The 25,141-nt window shown below is 45.7% G+C and overlaps 1 protein-coding gene across 2 annotated transcripts in view; it reads left to right on the forward strand.

Moving 5' to 3' along the window:
• Window positions 1–5,363: 5,363 nt before the first annotated feature.
• Window positions 5,364–25,141, forward strand: part of LOC105075196 (protein FAM169B) — a 67,208-nt gene continuing 47,430 nt past the window's right edge. Inside the window, exons 1-3 of one of the 2 annotated variants that reach the window (XM_074353959.1) lie at window positions 5,364–5,436; window positions 21,850–21,983; window positions 24,894–24,993. In XM_074353959.1, coding sequence (XP_074210060.1) covers window positions 5,406–5,436; window positions 21,850–21,983; window positions 24,894–24,993 — 265 coding nt within the window. In that variant the 5' untranslated portion in view covers window positions 5,364–5,405. The remainder of the gene's footprint in view (window positions 5,437–21,849; window positions 21,984–24,893; window positions 24,994–25,141) is intronic. The other variant, XM_074353960.1, reaches the window with a different exon arrangement.

Raw genomic sequence — 25,141 nt, forward strand, 5'->3', positions numbered from 1 at the left:
CCTTGTACCAAGAAAGCTTTGCTTGTCCATCACAGTTATAAACAAGGAGATTAGGTCACTAGAAATGCCCATATTTGTAAAGTTGGTTGCTGCTAAGCTCAAACTCTGTTATCAGCATAACTAACGTGGTCTGGGTATCTAACTTGTGTTTACTGATGCTAACATATCATGCCTCCAGACGCCTCAACTGCTAAGACTGCCTGTTTTTAACAATGCTACTTTTCTGATAGTGAAGCTGCAAATTTTATTTACTTTCTTTCAGGATTTGATATTAGCCATTTCTGTTTTAACTGCATCTGGAGTATGTCCTGGAATTTTCACTTTCCCATAATTCACTTATTTTCTTTTGTCCTAAAAATGCCTCTAATTCCACAATTAATAAAAAAAAAAGGAGAGACATAAGCTATTTTTACTTTGTCACAGTGAGATGTCTGTGAGTGTATTTGTCCCCGCCCTGGGGAAACACACACAAACACATTCTCATTCTTGAAAATGAGAACAATTCAGAGGAGTATGGATTTTGAGGTCCGACATCTGCACTTTTATTTCTTTTTCCACTGTAAAAACAAATGGTCTCTAACACTTGCCGAAGTCAGACACAATCTTTAGGCTGATGAAATATATTAAGCCTGGGAACAAATAAGGCAACTCAAGAGAGATGTCTTCTTTAAGAAAAAGTACAGTGATCTTCCTTACAAGTTAGGGTCCCGGGAGGAAAATATTTGTAATCATATTTGACTCTGGGATTAAGAGGGCAAGGTGCGACCCCCTTCCAGTGAACCGGAAAGCAAGCAGCAGTGCGCACGTGTTCTCACCAGGGAGGACACGTGGGGTTGCCAAGATGACAGTATCCCAAGACCTAAAATAGTTCTTGTTTTGAACCAAACATAAAACGTTGTGGGATTTGTTTTAAATTTCTTATTGGCAAGCTGTGACTTCCTGCTTAAGCAAGAAGAAGGATTAAAAAGGCTTGTTTATTGTCTCTAACACAAACAGCAGAACAAAAAACCTCTTACAACGAATACGTACACTTGACATAAATGAGGTGCAATCAAACTGGCCAAATTCCTCTTGGGAGATGGAGAAAATAAATCAATCAGCAAGAAGTACTGGTGATTACAATAATAATAATAATAAATAATAATAACTCTCCTCTATGTCAAACATCACTGCTTCCAGATCAGCTACTTTACCATAAAACAGAACTCTAGCCAGACTGCCTCTTGTCAAAGCACTGACAAGTTCTCCCAAAATGTTACTCTTCTAAGGTTCCTTCTGGGACTCACCCTCCCCTGTTACTTTGCCGTTTCAGCTTAATAGTCCAACAAGGGTGGAGACCCAGTTTCTGTAAACAGCTAGATGGTAAATATTTCAGGCGTTGTGGGCCACGTGGTCTCCGTCACAGTGACTTAGCCCTGCTGGTGTATCCTGAAAGCAACCATAGGTAATATGCAAATGAATGGGCGTGGCTTAGCACCGAGCATTATCTAACGGAAATTCACATTTCTTATAGTGACCAACCACCTGTCACAAACTATTCTTCTTTTGATTTTTTTTCAGCTATTCACAAATGTAGAAATTATTCTAGTCCACAGGGTGCACAGAAATAGGCGGTGGGCTGGGTTGAGGCTGTGGACTACAGTTTGCCAAACCCTGCCCTCGAATACAAGTTTTCTCCTGTAAGGAACATGATCCGGCTGGTGATAAAGTGACCCTGTGATATAGACGAACAAATTTTCAGTCAGATAGTTAAATGAGTAGATTTTAATTAAAATCAAAACAAAGATTAAGTAGCTCAGAATATTCCCTCAAAAAAGCCATTGCTTTCCCTTTTTTCATTGGGTTCACCCAGAGTTAAATTAGAAGTGCATTCTGAATAAATGTGGCAGGCATTTTTGTCTTCAAAATGATAGTATTTATGACTTTTACCACTGTGGAATTATCTCACTGAAGCAGTTATCAATTAAATTTTTTTCTCATCCATCTATATGCAATTGCTGGTTGTCCTAGGTGAGAATTGGCTCCAGGACCGAGGTGAGAAAGGCTTTTGAAGCTATACTTCAGTTTTTTGGAGGTTTCAGATGCTATATATTCATATTTTTAACCTTCCTACTAAAGCTTTGCTCTCAAATGCTTATAGCATTTACTTACTTGAAAAAAGCAACTGAGACTTGTGTAACTTTCTGAAACAGCCATTTAAAACCATTTAAAACAATCAGGGAAAATGTTAGTGACCAGCATTCCATGGGAAACTGGTATAGAAAGATACTAGCTTTTATAACTGTATCTACAAAATATGAATGAATAGCTTGAAAATTAATGTTTTAAATTTTCTGGCAGTTTGCTGTGATACATCATCGGGTAATATTTTCTTTACATTTTGTAGGAGAAAATTTTGCCTCTATTTTTCTTCTTATATTTTTCTCTTTGATTTTTGCTAAGTCTCGATTTTTTTTTTTTAAAGGACCACATCTTCTCAACTGAAAAGCAACAACTGCAGCTACAGGAATTGTTTTATTTATTAAAATCCAGTAGCTTGCTAGCCCTATTGTTTACATACTGGATTTTTCTTTCAAAGTTCACAAATATCTTGGGAATGGTTAGAACAGTTGTGTTCTTAACACTGAGGAAATGCCTGTGTAGATAAATGAGGCCAGATGGAGGATGCAGCAGAGTGCTTAACAGCCTCCTGGTTGAAGGAAGGGAGGACCACACTGAAAACACACTCCAGGCCCCCTATTTAAATATAAACAATACTTTTCTTTTTTTTCTTTGTTGGATTCAAAGGCAGTTTTGGTGTTAGAACTGAGTGCCATGTGACTGAGTAGGTCTGAGGAAGGTTTAGAAATCCGACAACTTATTTACCGGCAATCTGATTGCCTACCTAGTTCTGTGATAATTGACTTTAGAAGCTATCAGACTTCATAAATGTGGCTGGATGTGAGATTGGCATTTACTAAAGCTTGTAGTTTTCTTATATACCATCAATAACAGATTAGAAAATGTAATTAGAGAAAAGAAAGAGCCACTCAATGTAGCCAACAAATATCAGAAATATGTAGGAATAAATCAAACAAGACGTGCATGAAATCCATCTGTAAGACCTGTAGAACTTTGGGGGGAAAAAAAGTAAAAGACCCAACTAAACCAAGGTATGCTATATTCTTTGATGGGAGGACTCAAAACTTTAAAGATGTTACTGTCCTGTAAATTAATGTTCAAAACTAGATGCAATCTCAGTCAAACCCCAGTCTCCTTAATTAGCTCGTTGCACTATTTGATAAGGGAGGGCTTATCCTCCCAGATACTGAAACTTGTGATAAAGCTTGGTAATTAAAATAGTGTTATTGTAGAAATAGTAAAATGGTTAATAAAACGAGATGGTTAATATATGATTAAGGAAGTACTTCATATTAGTGAAGGAAAGAATGGACCATTTGAGGGTGTGGGAACAATTGGCTATAGCTAGATCTATTTCTTAGGCCATCTACATAAAAAAATTCTAGTTGGATTTAAAATTCAAATCTAAAGACCAAAACAATATAAATATTGAAAGAAAATATAGAAGAGCTTATTTTTAATTTTGGGGTGGTTTCAGTCCACCCCAAGCAAGACAGAAAACCCAGAAACTATAAAAGAGGACGTATTTGACTAAATTCTGACTTTGGAACAGGAGTTAAATGAGAAACAGGAACTTTTCAGGCTGTAATTCTTTCTTTCTTTCCTTCTTTCTTGGAACATGTATTTGGGTACTACATAATTTAAAAAACAACACAAAAACTTAAAAGTAACAGCAGAGATTAATAAATCTTTAGCCTTATGTGCCAACAGCTTAAGTAACATCCCCAATAATCAGGTGCTCAACAAAGGCTCCGGGGTCAAAATAGAGATTGAGTCTTACCTCAGGGCCTTTGCACTTGCTGTAGCCATTGACATTTTCCCTTCCCACATGTTTAACTCCCTCACTTTCTTCATGTTTTTGCTCAAATGTTGTCCAACACAGCTTACAATTTAACAGTTCATTTAAGGCTGTAAACCCCCATCCCCTTTCTGTTTTTTTCCTTAGCTCTTATTTAATATACCATTCTGTTTTCTTTATCTCCTGCCCACTCCTGCCCAGAAAGTAACCTTTGTCAGAGCAAATTTTTGTCCATTTTGTTCACTGCCTAATAAGTATGTGTTGAATGAAAACAAAGCGTTTGGAGGAGTTAAGTGTCCTGAATGCTGTCACCCAAGGACCTCTGTGTTTTCATCACTGTAGGAAATGAAATCTCAGACTGACTGGAGATGACTCAGGGTGGCTCTCAGGGGATCCTCCAGCTCTGGGACACAGTAAATACACACAGAAGCAACGTGAAATGGAAGCAGCACTGGGGCCATTTTTCATCCTCTGCATGGGGTGTCCCAGTCTTCCTCAGATAGGGGCTGCTCCTAAGGAGTGGCTGCATGGTGGGTAGTAGCTGGGAGGCTCCCCCGAGCCACTATTTGCTGGGGTGCAGGGAGAAGAGGGGCAAATGAGTTCTAGACCCATCCTGGGGGCAGAGGATGCAGCTTGAGGGAGCCAGTCCAGAAGGGTAAACTACAGAGCTGCCAACCTAAGAGTGAAGGTGCCAGCTGACTGACCACAGGCCTTTGGGTTCCAAGGCCACTGGCATTTTAAAACCACCCCTGCTCCCCACCTCCCCCGTAGAAAACACCTTGAAACAGGCCAAGAAGAAATACTAGAGAAACAATTGCCTCTCATTGAATTTTGATATTTTAAGTGAGTACAAGCTTGATCATTTAATAAATAAAGTTATCAGTTATATCAGAAAAAGCACTTTACGGTTGTCAGGAAAAAAAAACCAAAAACGGAAAAGACTTTGAAATGGGCAGAAAACATACCGGGAAGCCCTCCGTTATGGGTTCCATTCATTGTCTTTGAGCTGGTTTTCGACTGTGCAAATTTTTGAAAAGGGATAATAAACAAGCGATTCTTGTTCATAGGACTAGAAATAGTAGAAGGAAGAGGGAAGGGGCTCAGAGAGGGGGTTGCCAACTCTAGGCCCGGGGCACTTGGCGAGGGCGGGGGCTGCGAACAGCTTCTCTTCCAACCGGAGTAAGAGGAATAAGTATTCCTAGGAGGTGGCGAGCTCGCTTTGCAAACTGTGTAGGGAGTCGAGTCTCTAGAGAGGACAGCAAATCCGTGGCCCCGGGGCAGGGGGCGGGGGAGGGTGGCAGGGATACCCCCGGAGAGGGCGAGGCAGCCGTGGGGACCCAGGACCCGGCAGGCCTGGGGAGGGGCCGGGGCGGCCCCGGAGGACGGGGAGGGGGAGGGGAAGGGAAGAGGATGAGGGGAGGGGAAAGGAGGGGAGTGGGCAGGGCGGGGCAGCAGGCAGCGGGGCGCGGGCGGCGGGAACCGGAGCATGGAGGCGGAGGCCACCCGCCGAGCTGCAGGTAAGCGGAGCCGGGGCCATCCCGGCCCCGAGCCCGCCCGCCTCCCTGGCCGGCGGCCGCGCGGGCCCCACCCCGCGTCTCGGGTTTCAATGGCTGGGCAGGTCCGAAAGCTCCGGCCCCCGCGCTGCAAAATGAGATCGTAAACAGCGCGCCGGGGCCAGGGAAACTTTCCCCGGAGTTGGCTCCCGGGCGCCGCGAGCCGCGCACCTGTCGCCGCCAGGGAACGAGATGGCGGGCGGCCTGGGATGTCGGGGGCGAGACCCGCGGGGCTCCGGCGCTCACCCGCGGGAGGGGCAGCCCCAGAGAGGTCTTGGTCACCTCCTTCCCGGCCTGACCTGGCGAGCCCCGTGCCTTCCCATAGCCTTGGTGACCTTGTCTGTGAAATGGGAACCGCATGGTGGGGAGGGCTGAGTAAAGCGGCTCGGGTGTTTGCAGGCCCCTGTCGCCCCCTCTGGGGGACTGCCAGCTCCGGCTCCAGCCCCGGTCCCTGTGCGCGGCGGACTTGCGGTCCCCGGCCCAGCAGGCCAGCTGGGGAGCCTGGGTTGGCGGGAGCGCCGCGGAGCCCGCCACCTCCCGTGCGTCCCATGCTGGCCGCCTCTCCCGAGAACCCGGCGAAACCGTGCGACTCCTGAACCTTAACTCACGTGGGACAAATCCCCTACGGGGTTTCCACCCGTCCTGCAATGGAGGGACTGTTTGAATGGGAGCAGGCGTAGGGGCGTTGGATGCCGAGAAAGTGTCTTTCCCTCTTGGGACAGGCAGCTGAAAGGGCGCCTTGGCCGGGTCCTCCTGTCCCCTACACGTCCAGTCCCTCCAGGCGCGCAGCCACAGCCCTGCTCCCACATGCAGTCAAATAGCAGATTGACCACTTTGTCCCACCACACATCTCTGTAAGGGAAGAGTCAGTCTTACAGAAGCTCCTTTGTCTTTTATTAGGAGACATCAACGAATTTCTTTCTTTCTTTCTTTCTTTTTTTATACTCTTATTTTGCATTCAAAAGCTGACTTTGAGTTGTTTTCCCCCTGATTTAAGTGAGTTAAGGAGAGAAGGTGGCCACGTGTTTGGATTAGCTACATTCCTCAGAACGTTTTTCATTGGTCTAGAGATTGAGAAAGGGTTTTGTCTCTAGTTTTAGAAGAAATACTATTGAGTTTTTTTAACTTTTCTGTGGTCCTTTCTGGAAAGTTGATCGTCGGGGCTGTGGAGCTTGAGTGCTGTTGCCATTTTGAGAATCTTGAGAACCAGACCCGGGGCAAGAAGAAAAAGTGACTTGCTCCTTTGATACCATCTTCCTTGCCTGCAAAGTGAAGATTTTGCCCACTTGGAGACTTATTGTCCAGAAATAGCTCATATATTTTAAACACTTAGCAAGTCTGCACACAAAGTTGCTCCGTTTAGCTTTCTCCCTCTCCTTCTCTGAGTAGTACCCTGAGTCAGAGAGTTCCTCCCAGCGAGTGCCTTGGAGCTGTGTATCCTTCTACTCCGTTTTAGTGGGAAAAGTAATGGTAATTTCATCTTCTGGAAAAGTGTAGTTGGCTTAAACAGTTTAAGGATTTTCCTGTATTTATTTCAGCGTTTGCTGTGGCTTTCATGGTTGCTGATGGCCCAGATGACACACAGCAGTTGCACATTAATCATTTCCACATGTGCTGGATGCTAATGGATTGGAGTTTTGCATAGCTGAACCGTTGCCCAAGCTTTGATAGCCCATTTCCAAAAAGGGCTTCTGCAAACCATGCCTATGTGGGAGTCCTTTTTCTTTTAGCATAAAGGAAGCATGAAACTCAGAATTGTGCTTTCAGATAAGGCTGCATCCCAGTCCCCACTTAGCTCTGGCAAGGAGATGTAGGGAAAAGGCATGTGACACTCTCATGGGAGTAGCCTCTGACTCTAGATGAGGTTCCCCAATATTGCTGTGTCTGGGCGGGGGTTTTCCTCCATAATTCAAGACATGCCCCAGGGCCACACACACATTCTCTCTCTCTTTCTCTCTCTCTCCAAGAGTTTGTGTGTGTTTTTAATTTGCCTGATGCTGAAGACCATCTTAGGTTCCACCAGACCATCTGTTGCTGTCATTTCAGCTTGGAGTGTAGTAGAAAGGAGCAAGAAAATCAGACATGGCCCAGTTCTGTTACTCTGCTCATCCTTTACCTTGAACTCCCCTCATCTGTAAAATAAGGAGTTGACCTGCATCGTCAGGGTCAGATGAGACCTTGTGTCCATCAGAGCTGACCTAACGCTGGGTCTCTAGTGCAATTTTGAGTCAACTTGGAGAAGGCCCTTTGTTTTTGCCCCCCTCCCTTCTGTTTACACAGGAAGTGGAAGTGTTTGTGAGAATTACCTATTTTATGATCTCCATTTAGGAAGTCGGTTAGTGTTCCAATTTAGAAAAGTTAGGTGCTGGACAGTTTGCATTGGTAATAAAGCAGAGCTTTATAGACAAGAAAGCTAGCAAGCAAGGAGGAAAATCCAGAATGACCCCAAAGCTTGAGCTGGGAGAACAGGGACAGTGGCGATGCCACTAAGGGAACTGACTCTGGGAGGGGGACAATGTGCTGCAGTCCAAACACAGTGATTTCAGAATATTTCCGGATCTTCCCGTTGGAGACACTGAAGTCAGAAACACTGACTCTGGACCAGAGGAGGAATCTAGAACAGCCACTGCCTGCCCTGAGCTCTGATGGGGATCCCTGTTACTGAGTGGAGCGAGCAGAGCAGATGGAGGCCTGGGGAGGGCGGCCCCTGGGGAGATGGGAGGGGGAGAGGAGCTGAACACACAGCCTGGAGGCTCAGGGAGGAAGAAGCTCTGAGGAACTGAGGCTGAGACCCGAAGGAGGAGAGATCAGAGTAAAAAGAAGCCCCTGGGCAGGGCCTGGTGACAAGGGGTGCCAGGGAAGAATGCTGCTCTGGGTCAGGGGGAAGGAAGGGGTCAGAAGGGACGGGGTTGACTTGTCACACGACTCTGAGGGGGCCAGGCACAGCTGCTGTCTCAGAAGCATTTGCAGGGACAAGAAGAGGGAGAGGGCTGAGGTTGAGGTGGCTGTATGAGCAAAGGAAGGCAGCTTTTCCCTGGCGTTTTTAGGTAGAGGAGCCTCGAAGGCATTTTTGACAAACTGACCGTTAGGAACACTTTACTGCATGCTAAGTTTACTCTAAGCCCTTTCCAAGCATTACCTTAATTGATCGTCATAACAAACAGTAAACATAGATACTATTATTATCCGATCTGACTGGTAAGGAAGCTGAGGCACAGAGATGAAGTCACTTGCCTGGCTAGTAAGCGGCAGGGTTGAGATTCAAATTGGGTGGTGGTGGTGGTGGTGATGGTTTGACTCCCAAGAGAAAGGAACCTGTCCCTCCCCAACCAAAATGGAGGCTCAAGAAGGTAATCCACGAGCCAGTTCCTCATAGACAACCTCTTGTTAACATAACACTTCAAAAAAAAAACAAAACCCCACAAATATTTATCAGCCAATTCGGGGCTTCTGATGCGAGCTGGCCTGCTCCCCCCGCCCCGCCCAGGGTGGAGTGCCACTGGTCAGCGCACCTCCTGGAATGTCTTTCCAGGGGTCCCACTCTTCCTGGGAAGGTGGGGTCCTGAGTGGGTCCTCCTGAAGGCCTGGGCACTTTGTATGTCCCCCATCTGTTGGTTGTGATTCTTTGCCATCTAATAGTATCCATTCCATAGATGGTCCTTGTTCACCCCCATTTCCAGACATCAAGGGCTGTATTATGTCTGTATTGAACGGGGGTCTCTGCCCTAGGAGGCCGGGCCAGGGAGGGCTGGTGTCCTGACCTCCGTGGCCTGGCAGGATGGAGTGAATGACCGGGTGGCCAGGACTCGGGCTGGGCGGTGGGAAGGCAGTGGGCACTGAGGTGTTGTCTTTCCGACCTTTGAAACCCTAGTCTGGTGACCGGCTGACTGCCCTTAGCTGGGTTCCTGACAGCAGCTGGCTCCTGGCTCCCCTGATGACATTCTTATTTGTAGCTCAGCCCTGGGAAATTCCAAACAGAGGATTAGAGAAAATGGCTGTGCTTTCGGCTGGGTCGTGTCGTACAGAAAGCGACCTCAGGGCAAAACGTTTGTTGGTCAGATGCTCCTGGTGTCACCTGACTTTTAAAGTCAGGGTTATTGTCAGGGGGTGGGTGTGGTGGCACATAAGGGACTGTCAGTAGCAACTGAAGGTCTGGGGCCTTTGAAGAATGCATATTAGGATGTACCAGCTTTGGTTTATAAACTCCATGCCTTTTAGTGCCCTCATCCTCTGTTGTGGGTTTTCTCTTCCAAGGCCAGCGTTCAGCCCCCACTTCGGTAGGGGTAGGGCACACAGTGTTGATGAATCCAGAGGCCACTGTCTGTGTAATCAAGCCTTGTCTCTGTTCCCCTTCTCTGCCCACTAGGGGCCCCCTCACATCAAACCCTTTGCATTCCCTGTGCCCAAGCTTCGTTTCCTGCTTAAACCAAAGCCTATTATTGTGTGTCAAGGCATAGAATCATTTCGATGCTTCTTTGCTCCTCCGAAGCAGGGCATCCATGGGGGCCACTGGGAACTGCCTGAGGCTGAGGACTGGGGGCTCCGGGGGAGGGCACAGGGGGAGCTCCCATAACCTCCTAGACGGCTTGGTTTCCTTGTCTTGCAGAAATTAAGATAAATGTGTTTTTCTTGGAAACCGAGTTTCTAACCACTACTCACAAATTCCATTGACAGAGAGAGGGAAAGCTGTATTCATTTCTTCATTGCATTTTGCTGAAATAAACCCTATTCCCCAGTCCCTGAATGTTTCATTCTGTGGTAAGTGCTTGAGAAGTTGATCTGGTGGAGATGTCACCATCTCAGACTTCCGCTCACAGTGCTGTCTCCCCCGCCACTGTGCTCTGTGACATTGCTCCTTTGCAGACTAGTTTTGGTGTGTGTATCTATGTGGGTTTATGCCCAAACAGTGAATTGTACTTGGTTGTTCATTTTGACCTTTAGATTTTCCAACAAGTGATTTCTGTAATGCATGTGTGTTGTCTACATTTGAGCTATTAGAACACCTTGGAAAAACTTTTTTTTTTAAGCTATGCAGAAGGAAAGGAATTGCTTTGTGTTTTTTCTGAATACATGATAATTGAATAAAAATATTATTAAAATATTTTAAAATGCCTGGTAAAGACATTAATAAAAATCTGTCCTTGTGCAAAACCATTGTTAGTAACTTGTTGATGAATATGTTTTTTAGTCGTAAGAATTAAGTATGAATATTGACAGATCATCTGGTTTTCATTTCTTGCCTTCTTTTAAATTAAGATTTCCCCCCACCTTGGCTCTAATTCTGTTTTTTTCCTCTCTCCTGTTTTGAAATTTAATATCTATATTTCTGTTCTTTTAGGGGCTAACAGACATTTTAATATGCATCTTAACTTTAATTAATACTAAAATTAATCAGTTTTAAACTTTCTCTGGACTCACATGAAAGCCTTAACATGCCTTCACCCCAGTTACTTCCTTCCTAATTTATGTGCTATTGTTATTAGCACCTTAGTTCTATTACAATTTTTTTTTAATCTCCTTAAATTAGATGTTTTTGTTTTGTATGGTCAGCATTGGCTTGGGTTTTATCCACATGTTTCTCATTTTCTTTGCTCCCATTCCTTCTTGACTAATTTCCTCTTGAGGTCAATTTCCTTTCCCCTGATAGGCATCCGTTAGAAATAACTTTAGGGAGGCTCTGCTGATAGAAAACACACACAGGTTTTGTTTTTCTAAACAGCTCTTTATTTCACCCACAATCTTGGAAGTTACTTCTGCTGGTTGGAGGATGAGTTATTTTCCTTTCATCCTTTAGAAACGTTCTTCCATTGTCTCCCGGCTTTCATAGTAGCTGTTGAGAAGGCAGCTGTCAATGTAGTCGTTCTGTTGCGAGGATCTGTCTTTCCCTCCTGGCTGCTTTCATGGTCGTCTTTTCATGTTTGTTGGTTTGCAGCTTGACCACAGTATGTTTAGGTGGGGATTTTTCTTTATTTTTCCTGCTTTAGGGTTGGTTGGGATTCCAGAATCTGAGGATTGGTGTCTGATGAATTCTGGAAAACCTTCAATCACTGTTTCCTCAAATCTTGACTCTTCCTTATTTTTCTCTCCTTCTGGAACTTCGGGTACATTACTGCTGGGCCTCATCATTCTACTCTCCATCTCTCTTAACCTACCTTTCATATTTTCCACTTGTCTTTCTGTGCTGCATTTTAGGTAATTTCTTCAGATATATTTTACAGTTTATTGGCTATTTAAGACATTCATTTCTAGAAGCTCTACTTTCTTCCCCTTTTAATTTTTTTTGAAAATTAAAAAAATCTTGGCTCTTTCCATTCCCTGTTTAAGTATCTTTTTAACATGTTTCACATCTCTACCTTCTGTATTAGATAATTTCAATATCTGCTGTCTTTGTGAGTCTGAGTCTATGGTTTGTGCTGACTCTTCCCGGCAGTTTATTTCATCCTATGTTGTTGGTTTTTAAAATCAGGTCGGAATGACCCCAAAGCTCTTGCCCTCATGCCCAAACCTCACTGCCTGTGTGGCCTGATGTTGGGAGGTCTGACGAGGTGGCATCCTTCTGTGGGTGCTTCATCTGTCTTTTCAGACCAGTTCACTTTTTAATACCCCAAGGAAAATATTTTGGACTAACGTACATTTTACTCTTCTGTTGGCAGGTTCATCAGTTTTCCCCCTTTTGGAAAGAACTAGGATCTGAACAGAAATTAGGCTGTTTCCAGTGTTAGTTTATAAATATGTCACAGTTTGAAGGCCACTAATTGAATTTCATTGCCTTTTGTGGAGAGGAGGGGGTACAGTAGAAGGTCAGCTTGGCCCCTTGCCCTGCACATCCAGCTGGCAGCCAGGTCTGTGCTGCCAACATCCAGCTCAATCAAACCTGCCATCCCCTTCTTGTGTCGTCACTGTGTCATTAGTCCTCTTGTGTCGTCACTGTGTCATTAGTCCTAGCTGTCATCATTGCCTGACTCAACCTGCACTTCCTCTCATTATTTCCTGCTACGGTGCATTCTGGAGGGAGCAGTAACCAGCACTCCAGTTATCATGCCCTGATGGGGGCCCTTTCAGCAGCCCCCTGTTGTGTACTTGAAACTTGAAGTCTGGGGCCTGGCCAGGGTCCTGTTGCTCTCACTTCCTGGGATGCTTGCCCTTTCTTCCCTTGGCCGCCATGCTGCAGGCACACTGGTCGCCCTTGAACGCTTGGAATCCCTCTGCTCTTTTCTGCCTCCTACATGGGCTGTTCCTTTGGTCTCGGTGGCCCTTGACCCTGCTCTGTATGGGGTCATTTTATTCTTCAGTCCTTCTGCTTAAAGGTTACCTCCTTAGAGAGACCTCCCCTGGTCATCCTGCCCTCTGTCTTCTGCCTCCCTTGTCACTCGTGCCTCTCCACACCATGGGGATATTTACCTGTTTCTGTGTCTCCCGATCAGGCTGTAAGTTCTATAAGAGCAGAGGCTATCTCTGTTTCTTCACCAGTGTACTGACCAGCACCTTGCACAGTGTCTGACAGTAGTAGGGAAGTTCTTAAATGATGGCTATGCTTGCTTTATGTTATGCATTTGTAACACAGCAGAGACTTTTCCCAAACCTTTGCTGTGGGGTTGGTATTAAATGTGATCTGGGTCTGATTAGGCATCTTCCCAGGACTGTAGGGTATCAGGAAGCCCTTGTTCTGAGCTGAGGTCACTCTTGCGCAGGGACCCTGGGAGCAGGTATCAAAGAGGCCTCAGGGCATTACTGTTGCTACTACTACTATTATATTTTTAAAAACGAGTAAGAGTTTTTTATTCTAAGCCTTAAAGTGGTTTACCAAATGGCAGTACACACTCAGTCTCTCCTCTTGGCACTGCAGCCACCTCCCAGCTCCAGCCACCTTTCTTGGGAGTGTGGCTCAGCTGGACAGTGGTGGCATCCCTGTGCTGTGATGCAGGCAGTGTGCTGAATCCTGTGCAGGTAGCCCAGTTAGCGCACATCAGCCTTGCCACTTACCTCTCTGTGAATTCATGTCTGTCTTTTTAATTCTTATAAGCTTGTCAAAGTAGTTGTTAAAAATTATTAATATGTGGGCAAAAAAGTTGAATAGATATTTCTCCAAAGACAAAGGGCCAGCAGGCCCATGAAAAGATGCTCGACATCACTAATCATTAGGGAAATACAGGTCAAAACCACAGTGAGATACCCTTCACACCCATTTGGATGGCTGTTATAAAAAAAAAAAAAACCAACAAGAAACAGGAAATAACAAGTGTTGGGTGAGAATGTGGAGAAATTGGAACCGTTGTGCATTGCTGGTGGGAGGATCAAATGGTGCAGCCACTGTGGAGCAGGGCAGTCCCTCAAAAACTTGACATAGGATTTACCATGTGATCCAGCAATTCCACTTCTGGGTATAGACCCAAAAGAAGTGAAAGCAGGGACTGGAAGAGATATTTCTAGATCCACATTCTTGGCAGCATTACTCACAACAGCCAAAAGGTGGAAGCAACCCAAGTGACCATCGACAGGTGAATGGATAAGCAAAATGGGGTGTATATATTTATATATCACGGAATATTATTCAGCCTTAAAGAGGCAGGTATTTTTAGCTAGCTGCCGTTTGGTACTGGTACGCAATGTGTGGGCTTTGACGTGATATAAATTAGCACATACGTGAACTGGTGGTGGCCCTGCTAGGAGTCTCAAGATCTGCATTTGAGTCTCAGCCCCATTACCAACTTTCCATTTTTGAACGTGTTTCCACACCTGAAAAATAGGGTTAGTGTTTTGTTCTTTCTTCACTTCAAAGGGTTGATGTAAGTTTCAAACAAGTGAGAAAGTGTGACAGCCCTTTGTAAACTGGAAAATACTACACAAATAGAAGGTGGAAAAGGGTATGTTTTAATGTGAGAACATACCGCTGTTTTTCTAATATTTTTTTCTCCCAACTAGTACTTGAGGAACTTTGTTTATCCACAGAAGGCATGTCTTCAATTTGAAACTGAGCTGGTACCAAGCTGGATGCAAGCCTTTGTCTTTGGCAGGTATTTCTTTGTCTACTACTTTTACACAGACAAGTTTGGTGCCCTTATGAAAATGTAGCTGTCCCTACACATTTCCAGATATTGGGAAGCGACTGCATTTTCCGTAAGTCAATCACTGTCCAGGTTTAAGGTCACCCCATTCTTCTCCATTCATTCTCCATGTGCGTTAGCCCAGGTGAAGCGGCCGAGGACTTACCCAGGGTGCACCAGCTGAATCTGGAACTGGGTCGTGGACACTGGGGACTAGTCGACTTTTAGCTCTCCTTGTTGCTTTGCACAGGGCTGAGCATGCCAGATAGAAACCCAATTTTTGCCCTCTTTATTTTATTTATTTATGTATTTTTTTGTTTTTGTTTTTGGATGGGGGAAGTGATTAGATTTATTCATTTATTTGTTTATTTATTTATTTAAATGGAGGTACTGGGTATTGAACCCAGGACCTCGTGCATGCTAAGCATGCACGCTACCACTGAGCCATACCCTCCCCTCAGTTCTGGTCCTCTTTAGAGATACTGTTGTTTGCAGTGTAATAGATGGACATATAGGGATGTGATTTCCGGAGGAAGTTCATGAAGTCCATTAACAGCCACAGTTTGGATATAAGTTCTGAGAAGTGTAATTCTGCGACTAATGGGTGAAAACGTTATGGTGACGAAGAGTTATTTTTCTCCTGCTTGTGTGTACTGTGTGGTTCAGGGCTCTGGTTCCATGCTGGACAATTGCTTCCCTCCCTGCCTGCCCCCCCAGGATTTTCCCACCAACTTCAGGGCCACCGCATGTTGTGGTAGTGTTACTGACACTGGGGTTTTGTATTTTTACAAGTCCTTGGTCAATTAAATTCAAGATACATAGAGTCAGGCTTTCCGTATTCTCCTGAGCATGTGCCAATGCCCTCTTCCTTCCTGGTAAGGGTTAGACAATTTGGGCACAGTAATGATGGCTACATGAGAGGGAGGGGCTCAAGTTCAGGGGCGAGACAGGCCTGAGCTTTCTGCAGTTGTGTCAGGTGAGGATCCGTCTTCCATTACCATTCATGAGGAAGCAGATATTTGAGATGCTATTTCCCCCTGTCTGCCCCAAATAGGGCTCCACATTTGTCCCCAACTGGGACACCTCTTTGAATGCAAAGAGAGCAGTTTGTTTCAGCGCCACCTCATATCCTTTTGAATGATTCAGCGGGCAAAATAGTTTTAGCTTGGTATCATTTGACTAAAAGTAAGATACACCAATGCTCAGATTATGAGACGTTCATATTAAAAGCAAATAGGATTACATAAATCTTTGTGTGGGAGGCACATAAAGTCATCTGCATATTTTACCATCCTAGATTTGGGACAAGTGATTTATTCTCAGCCGAGGCAATGACAAGTTGCAAGTTGGCCAATACTAAATCTGTGATAACAGAGCAACAGGCTCCCTGTCAATTACCGGTAATGAAACCTACCCTGCCACCACCTGCAGACCTTCCCTGCGCCTCCCCCGGTCCCTGACAACTCTGCTCATCTGTTCAGAAATTCTAACATATTCTACATTCTGTCTTCCAACATTTTTTTTTTTTCAATTCTTTGCTAAGAATATTTTGGCAATCAGATGCTCTTCAAAAACCAACAAAAATATCCAAGTATGTATTTGCTTCACCTTCTGTTCTCTCCTCCTCTGTGTAGAGGGTTGGTTGCTCTGCCGAAACCACAGCCCCCTTTCCTGTGGTCCCTGAGCTCCGGGCGTTTGCATGTTTGCTGTCTGTCTGATAGTGATGGGTCCTCCTGCTGTGACATTCTGCCAAGCACCCTTCTCTAAGATATCATTTGTCGTCTGTCAGTCATTGTTCTGGGACAGGGGGTTCTGAGTTAAGTAAGTTTGGGAGATAAATGCTGGATTAAGTAAATTCCATTGTTGCAGGATTTCTGTGTCCTGACTGCAGTTAGGTGCATAGAACCCCCACCCCAGTAGTGAGCTCCGAGTGTCACAGCAGGTCCCCTTTTCCAAACTTGCTGGCTTCAGAAATCTCCTTCCACAGTGCATCTTGTGAAGCTGTATCACAGAATATACATGCGAAAATGCTGACATGATACAAGGGAAGTCAGGAACCTTGGATTCTTTGATATTAAGTACCAGGCACTGCCTCACTCACACAAATGCAGATATTCTCACTGTATGTGGTGGTCCTCTTTTTTTTTTTAATTTTAATTAAATGTAATCAGACTTCAAGAGTGGTTCTCAGTTTTAAGGCATCCTGTGGTGAATGATTTGGAAGGTCGGGATGAAGTTTGCATTTGTGAGTACTGAATTCTCTTAAAGCATGCAGCTTTGAAGACACACAGCTTTGAGGATCGGACTGTGCAGGGAAGTGCACGCCTCATGGAAACCAGGGACCCTGATGAATTTCTGGTGCTGAATTCTGAGCCATCAAGATGGCATTTAGAAATCTCCCTATGGACACTGCTCTACTGCCGTGGGTGTGCAGAACACCTGGGTTCCGATGCTCCTTGGCTGGTGTTCTCTGCTAAGCTCAGAATTAGGCACTTAACCTCCCTCAGCAGATTTTTTTCTATAATAAGGATTTCTTCTTCTAATAATTTCCTTTTAAAAGAAAATTAATTTGTGAAGAAAACAACCAGACAGCTTATGTGGAAAATAAAGAAAAGCAAACATAAAAAAAAATTCTATACAAGTGAGATCTACTCTTAACCAGTTTTTAAAAATAAAAGTAGCACATTATGTTATCATTTTGCATCCTTCAAATTGTTTTCACATATTATCATGAGCAAGAATAGTTCTTTCTATAATTCAAAGAATGACAACTCACATTATAAGTGATTGCAGCCAGCTTTTCCAATGACATATGCCAGGCAGTTACTGACAGGGGATCTCAGTAAAGTCAAAATTCTTAAAAAGTGAAACTAGTAAAATTTAAAATACCTTTATTAACATTTCTCGTAATTATAGTCCCATATGAGAAAAATTACACTTTACTAGAATGAAAGAATTTTCCTAATCTTTGGGGTGAGGTGGTATGTGGAGAGAATATTCCACAAGTGATACTGAATTAATGATTAAGTGCAGAGCATTGATCTTTTTCAGAGTGTTCATTAACTGGCATTGCTGTTTATATCGGGAGGACCAGAAAGTGCTAGGAAAGCCCTGGAATATTAAGCCTGACCTGACTGATCAGCATGGCTGTCGGATCAGCACTGGGTCATGGGCCTTCATGGAGCCCTGGAAACTCAAGCTTTGGTACAAAGATCCTGAATGATTCAAGCATTTTCCCTGGAAGAATGCTTTAAGATGTACCACTGCTTTTGTTTTTCGGGTGACTCCAGCCCACATATGCTTAAAGTGAATTCTTAATTTGGGGTTCATTTGGGGATTTCAATTTCTTTACAGTCTGTAATGAATTATCCTTTCAACTGTGTGCCTTTTTTTTTTTTTTCATAAAAGCATTTTACATTGTACTGAAAAGATTACATTCTTTTGGCTTTGGAAAAATATTTCCTGTTCGGTTCAGGCCATTAAAGCCTGTTAGCATTTCACATCTGGAAGCCCCTACCCGAGTCTGCCTTCCATCACCAGCTCAGCAAGTGTGGCGGCCAGGCTGGCCTCTGGCGCGTGCGTAAAACGCCCGAGACTTGTTTACTTCTGAGTGTGCCCTTGCGGTTGGGGGTAGGGGGTGGGTGGAGGGTCGGGGAGCTTCCTTCCTATGTGTGTGTGTGTGTGTGCGTGTGCGTGTGCGTGTGTGTGTGTTTGTGTCCTTCCTCCCAGGTTGGGGAGGGGTCTTCCCTCCCAGCCGGCACTGGATGCCCCCTCCCCTCTCCTGCTTTAACGCAGCTCCTTTTTCCACTCCGACCCAGTTTTCCAGAAAGCTCACCCAAACATTTTCCATGTCAGAGGGGCAGATTCCCCCAGAGGGAGGAGAAGGAATTAAAACCCAAAAGCCTGTCAGATCACTGCCTCCCTGCATCCCAGCCAGCTTAGGGCATGTCAGGCGGTGGGGTGCTCCTTCCCCGGGGCACACGGTCTGCACCCGTATTGGAGGTTTTAAAGGGGAACCTATTGTGGGTGCTGTGTAGTTGTGTGAATATTGAGATTTTTGGATATTCTTTTTTGCAGAGGGTCTATTTATCTCCAGATGCAGGCCCAACTGACTCTCAGGAAGATGGGGCTGATGGATTCTGCTGGGCTTGGCCTTCGTGCTGAGAACGCCTGCTGGGAATCCACCCCTGGGCTCCCAGGCAGTAGAGCCAGGAGCGGGCAGGGTGCCCGGGGGATACTGTCCTCTGGATTCTTCAAGGGGGTCTCCCAAACCCAGCAGCACACCCAGGGGGAAATGATTTCACGGTCTACAAGGAGCAGAATACAGTCAGTGCATGTCTGCTGACCACACACGACCAGAGCCCATGCCAGGCAACCCGAGGCAGCCTCTAGGGGAACCAGGCCGAGGCCTCTGGGCCCAGGGGTCTTGAGTGAGGTACCCCCTCTTGATGCTCCTCTGGAAGACGTGGCTGATTACAGTGTCTCCCAGTCCTGTGTTACCAGGAGGCTCAGCTCGTGCCTGTGTTGCTGGGAGGAGGGGGGCGATAAGGCTCCTCTGTCCGCCCTCAACCTCACTGGAGTGGGCTGCAGGCCTGGATCCGACAGCCATCTCCCCAGAGACACAGGGCCAGCACCAGAGAGTCAAAGTCGAGGTGGGGTTTTTACTTGCTCCTTAAGATGGCCTTCGGGGAGGGCATTTTTGAGACAGGTGGCTGTTGAAGTTGTTTCCACGGGAGAAGTGTGCAGCGCGAGTCCGGTGCCCCTCGGCCGAGGCCGCCCACTGCCCAGCGTGTTTCTCCAATTGATCTGAACATGCACCGCACCTTTCTTCATACCTGCGGGAAGCCACTGGGCCAACTGGATGATCAGCAGTTGGAACAGCCAGCTCAGCTAAACAACCACCCACATTTCCCAAGTGCTGGGGACGGGAAGGCCACTGGGGGAGGTCTTTGTAGGGGGAGCTGGGGGCGGTGAGGAGAGCAGCAAGTACTCAGTGGGCCTGCGGGAGCACTTCACTCACGTTTGTGGTCGGGGGTGAGGCTGCCTCCCCTGCTGACCGCTGTCAAAGGCCCAGTTGAAGTGTGGAGGGGGCTCTCTCTGCAGGATGGGAGAGGTGGCAAAGGTGTATTAATTCCCATCCGAGGCCCAGGTGGAGACTCAGCAATCCACAGCTCCCTTGTCTTTTGGGGCTCCAGGAAGGCCCTGGGAGTGCTGGAGTTTGGGGTGGGCCTGGAGGATGGCAAGGCAGGAGGGTCGGGGGAGTGGGGGTACCGCAGGGGAAGGGAGCATGGAATTATATAGGGTCTTTGAAGTAGGGGAGACCTTACTGATGGGGTCACTAACATTTTCTGAGTGTTTTACGCATTTTGGAATCAGACAGACCTTCTGGCTTTGGTGTTGCCATGACTAGCCAACATTCTCCTCTGCAGGCCTCAGTTTCCTCATCTGTAAATGGGAGTTAGGCCTGACTCAGTGAAGTAAGAGGTGTGGCACCCTCAGCATCCTGGAGCTTGCTGCAGTTATTTTAATTAGTGGCAGGTAGACGCAGGAGGGGCCAGGAGGGGGTGAGGCCAGAGGCTATCATGAGATGCTGAGGCCTTGAACTGAGAGCATCAGGACAACTGGAGAGAGGTGATGCGGGCTGAGGGTTTAGTGACAGGTTTGAAGTGGTCCCTAAGTAAGGAACCATCTGGCTTGGCTTGGGTCCATCTGGCTCTGGGCTGTGTACCCGGAGGGCCCAGAAAGATGTAGGGAGGGCATATGGGTTCAGCCTGTGGGCCACGTCTGACCAGTTGCTGGGAGCTTCCTGGCCCACTGTAGTGAGAAGGAGCCTGGGCTTTGTTGAATGTGTGTGTGTGTGTGTAGAGAAAACACCCCCCCCACACACACACAAGTGTGTACTTCTGCAGCAGACTATATCTGCTACTTAGAGGCACAACGTTTTTTAGACAGAGAGACCCCCAGCTTCATCATTGACTTGTTCATCATCATTGAACGGACTGTTAATTTTTCATGTCTTTATTTGAAACATTTGTATCAGTTCATTTATAGTTGTAATTTTTTTGCACGAATTTCACACCCATGTTTAAAAAAATTGACTAGCGGGAGGTATTTACTAGCTCTTGGCCACTCAGTGTGTGCCCGTGATGTCTTCACCATGGCAGGTGGGGGCGGGGCCGGGGGCTCACACAGAGACTGAGGTTGGTCCACTGCTGCTCTGGACACCGCCCAGTAACTAACCAACAGCATAAACCCCATCATACGTCAACTTGGTGGACGGGAGACGTGCAACTTTAACTAACCAACAGCATAAACCCCATCATACGTCAACTTGGTGGACGGGAGACGTGCAACTTTTTGCTGCTAAGAGCAGTCTCTGTGCTGGAGAAGTGGCTGGCAGCAGGAATGGAGATTGGGAGGGAAAGCAGGAAGCTGGTATCTCAGTGGGAGTTTCTGTGCAGGCTTCTCTTTCTTGAAGAGGCAGAGGAGGAGGAGGACAGCGGGGAGAAGGAGGGGGAGACAGCTGCTCTGGCACCCTCCCCACCATAGGAGGCCTGGAGGTGAATCAGAGGTGGGGTCCACAGAAGGGCAGGGGCTACAGAGCCCCCTCCCGCTTGGGGCAATGCCAGTCAGAGATGAGCCAGCATCTCAAGGGAAAACCAACTGCTGGTTCCAAGTGGAATTGGATGCTATCAACTCATATGATGACTCAGGGATATAATTTTCCTCTGGAAGTGTGATAAGAAAGAGATGCTGAGTGGAGCCGGGATTAACACATGCGATAGTCTATCTGTGTACAGACATGTAGGTTTACACAAGTAGTTTTATAGTTTAGATTAACTAAGTACATTTGAACTCTTTTACAGTAGAGTAGCCCAAGGAGAGGAGAATTGGCAAATCTTAACCTCATGGTGAATGTAAACTGGGCAAGTAATAACTCAGGCTGGATTTTGTCAAAGTTATCAAGGTTCTAAGCAGCTGGTGTCAGCTCTCAAGGTTCCTCTTTGGACACGTGGCCATTGTGGCTGCCCTGCTGGGAAATACTTGGGAAGCCATGTGGTGGTTTGGGCGTAAGAAAGGAAGGTTCCGCCGTGGGCTTGGAGGCTTCACCTTGGGATTGGTGCCAACTCCGCCATCAGGAATGTCTAATGTTTTCTTTTGTTGCCTGCTGGTGCACTGTTTTTTTCTCTTTTTCACTTAAAAAAACATAGGTGAACATAATTTTTAAAGCAAGTGTTCAATTGGCTGCTTAAAAAAATAACATTCAAGAAGTGATTTCTCTTTCAGCGAAAGAGTAGCGCTCATATCATTTTTTGCCTTCTTCTTCCCCCAGCAGGTATTTACCCGGTGGATATTTTGGAAGATGACCCCGCAGGGCACGGGGAAGCGGCCCTGGCTTACTATGCCACGCTTAGGGAAGGGGCACGGAGCTCACCAGAGGTTTTCTCTCTTCCCACTGGAGAGCAGGTAGGTGTGGTCCTCCTCATTGGTAGAGAGCTCTGTAAACTCTTACTTGTGAGGAAGGAGAATGTTAGTGAGAGTATTACAGATGAAAAAAAAAAATTCCTTCTAGAGTGAATACTAGAATAATTTCACTTTGAAAAGCAAAAACAATCCTGGACTGGGATTCTGGAATCCTGAGGGTAAGTCCAGTTCTACAAGGCAGTCAGCCAGCCGGATCTTCCATGTCTACCACTTAATAGCTGTGTGACCTGGAGCAAGTGTCTTCACCTCTCTGGTCTTGCTATAGTCATCTCAAAAACTGGGACAACAACAGTGCTTATCTCATACTGTTGTTATGAGGATTAAATGAGATCCTGTGTGTAGTGCCTGGCTAGCCTCAGTTTTCCCATTTTCAGATGAGAGGAAGACTGGTCTTTGGTCTCTAAGTTTATTTATTATAACTTATTCCTAAAAATTTTATGATTTGGAATGAAGTTATATCGATTATGATTTTTAGCACTGATAAGATTGCATTTTGACTATGGACTGGAAGAGGACAGAGAGGAATGAAAACTGTTTATTTGTTAAGACGGTGGGATTGTGGGTGAAATTTAAAAGTTGTTACTTTTAAGACCTTTCCCCTACCCTGAAAAAAGCAAAAAGAATATGTGATTCTTGGGCTGTACCTAAGCTGGTCACCTTTCTTTCAGGTTTGAATCTGTTCTATTGAAAGAGATAAGACTTTCTTGTTTTATACATGTTAAGATTTCATTCATACCAGAAATCATTGCTGTCTGACAGATGAAGTTGGTTAAGACAGGGTTTTATTTCGCTGCACTGAAGTTGTTCTGGAACAGTTAATGAAAACAAAGGCTTGTACAGTTTATGTAGTGTGGCTTCCTTGAGATTTTGGAGATGCTGATTTGTAATCGACTCCTGAAGAATCCAGCTCCTATGGGTGATTCCTCGTTGTTATGTCGAGGGAGGTACGAACATGCTTTCAGCGCCCCCTAGTGACAGTTATCCAGCAAGCAAGTAAGTTCTTGATCAAGGCTAGGGGTTTACTCTTAGTGAGCCAGGGGTCTGGTGGGTGGCAGGGTTGTTGGGTGGAGTGTGGTGAATGCTAGGTAATCTGAGAAGTGTGGTGAAATGCAGGAGCTAGCCCTGAAGTACGTGAGGATGCAGTTTCAGTCATCTGCTTTTCTTTCACACTTATTTGTGGATGACATTACTAAAGAAAACAAAAAAACAAAAAAACCCACCTCCAGTGTAGTACACTCAGTGAGTGAATAGTTTTAGTGTTATTAGCAAAAACAATAAAATGAGGCAGTTACTAAAATTAAGTTGTTTTAATGTGATAGAAATGCTGAAATGGCTTTCCACCTATTTGCTTCTCCTTCTTCTAAAAAAGTCCTTCCTACCACTGGTCTTCCTACCATTTTAGCAGTTAATTTAAAAATGATAGCAGTTTCCCACCATTTAGCAGGTTGAAATAGTCTGATTTGGGATGATATTGGACCTCCGCATTGCTTTTGGCGATTTTTTCTTTTTCAACCCAGAGAAATTTTTCCAAACAGAAAAGACAAAGAAAGATGAGGCTACAGCCATGATCACTCTGGTCTTCCTCAAGGCCTTTTCTTTTTAAAATCAACTCTGTTTTCAGTCTTGACATTGTCTTATGTTTAAAATGCAGTCACATTGATTGATTTTTCCTGATTGTAGAATAGTGTATGCTCAATGTGTACTGACTACTGGGGACTTATAGCCAAGGAGAGAGAAAGCAAAACCGCCTGCGTTAACTGCTGTGAACATTTTGAAATATTTCCATTGAGTTTTCTTTCTGGTCACGCCTTTTTTCTTTTCTTTTTTTTTTTAATATTCAGATCACACTCAGAATACAATATTGTCTATAATAAGCATCTTTCCATGTCGATACAATGCTCTGTATGTATTGTTTTTAATGGCCTTGTGATGGCCGTCTGGTGAGTGAACCCGGCTTCAGGTGACTGCCATGGAGGGCCAGCGCATTAAGGTGACTTGAAGATGGGGGGGCGCTGAGATGTGTGTGGGTCTCAGGATTTGCTAAGAAACAATTCTCTCAAGCCGCGGAGGCCTGCTGTCAACTTTTACAAGCAGCCTGCCTGCCTCGCTCGGCCGTTATGTCCTTTTCTCATTTTCTTATACTCTCCTCGCTTTTCAGAGCAGACTTTGCAATGACATGTGTTGCCCTTCTGCTTTGGGAGCTGGGAGCAGTGGGTTGGATGGCTGATGGCCATGAAGAGGGCTTGGCACATAGGTGCTGGAAAGACAGTTCTGGGACAGTCCTATCGTCAGAGACCTGGCATGTACTGCTTGGCATCCCTCGCGTTCATAAGCAGACAGGCCCAGAGGGTCCCCACCTTGGTGTTGACTTGGAGCCCGAGCTGAGCCTGTGAGGCCCAGAGAGGGTGTGCGTTTCCTGAGACGGCTCGCAGGGACCCGAACCAGGGCAATGGGCAGCCTGAGATGCAGGCTTGTCCAGGCTGTTTGCAGAGAGTGGCTGCAGGAGGACGGTCAAGGCTGGCTCTGCAGGCGGGGCCTGAGGTTGGGATGCTCGTGGAGGAGGGGATTCCTTATGGGGCAGGGAGTGAATGGAAGGAGAGACCACAAGGGCGTCAGCTGAGGAGGTGTTTAATTGTTGCTTGGAAAGACAGACAGGTGAGCGAGGGCAAGAGAGGGTTTGCTGGGTGGGAGACAGAAACAGGGCCTTCATCAGATTCCCTCGTTTAGCTTGGAAAGAGTGAGGTTTCCATTTTGGTGTTGCCTCCATCCTGTCAATTTAACCTCTGTGCACCATGTTCTTTCAGTAACTCTTGTGCTGATTAATTGTGAAGCAATTTTTTGGGCCCTTACCACGATAACAGAACAAAATGGTGATTTTATTATTTTTTTCAGGTGAAACTTGAAGCTTCGTCAGCTTGCTTTTGCGCTGTGTACCCCGACGCACCGCAGCACAAAATCTTGGTCTTGGTTAATCCTCAGGACACAAAGACAGGTTGGTGGTTATTAATGAATGTAATAAACAAGGATTCTGACTTAATTGTTTACAGTGAATGGAATCAAGTGCCTAGGAAACAAGGGTTGTACTCTTAGGCTGGACTTAGAAGAACATCAAGGCAGAACGGATTTTTTTCCGGCTGTTA

Source organism: Camelus bactrianus, chromosome 27, assembly GCF_048773025.1.
Source record: "Camelus bactrianus isolate YW-2024 breed Bactrian camel chromosome 27, ASM4877302v1, whole genome shotgun sequence".
NCBI lineage: Eukaryota > Metazoa > Chordata > Mammalia > Artiodactyla > Camelidae > Camelus > Camelus bactrianus.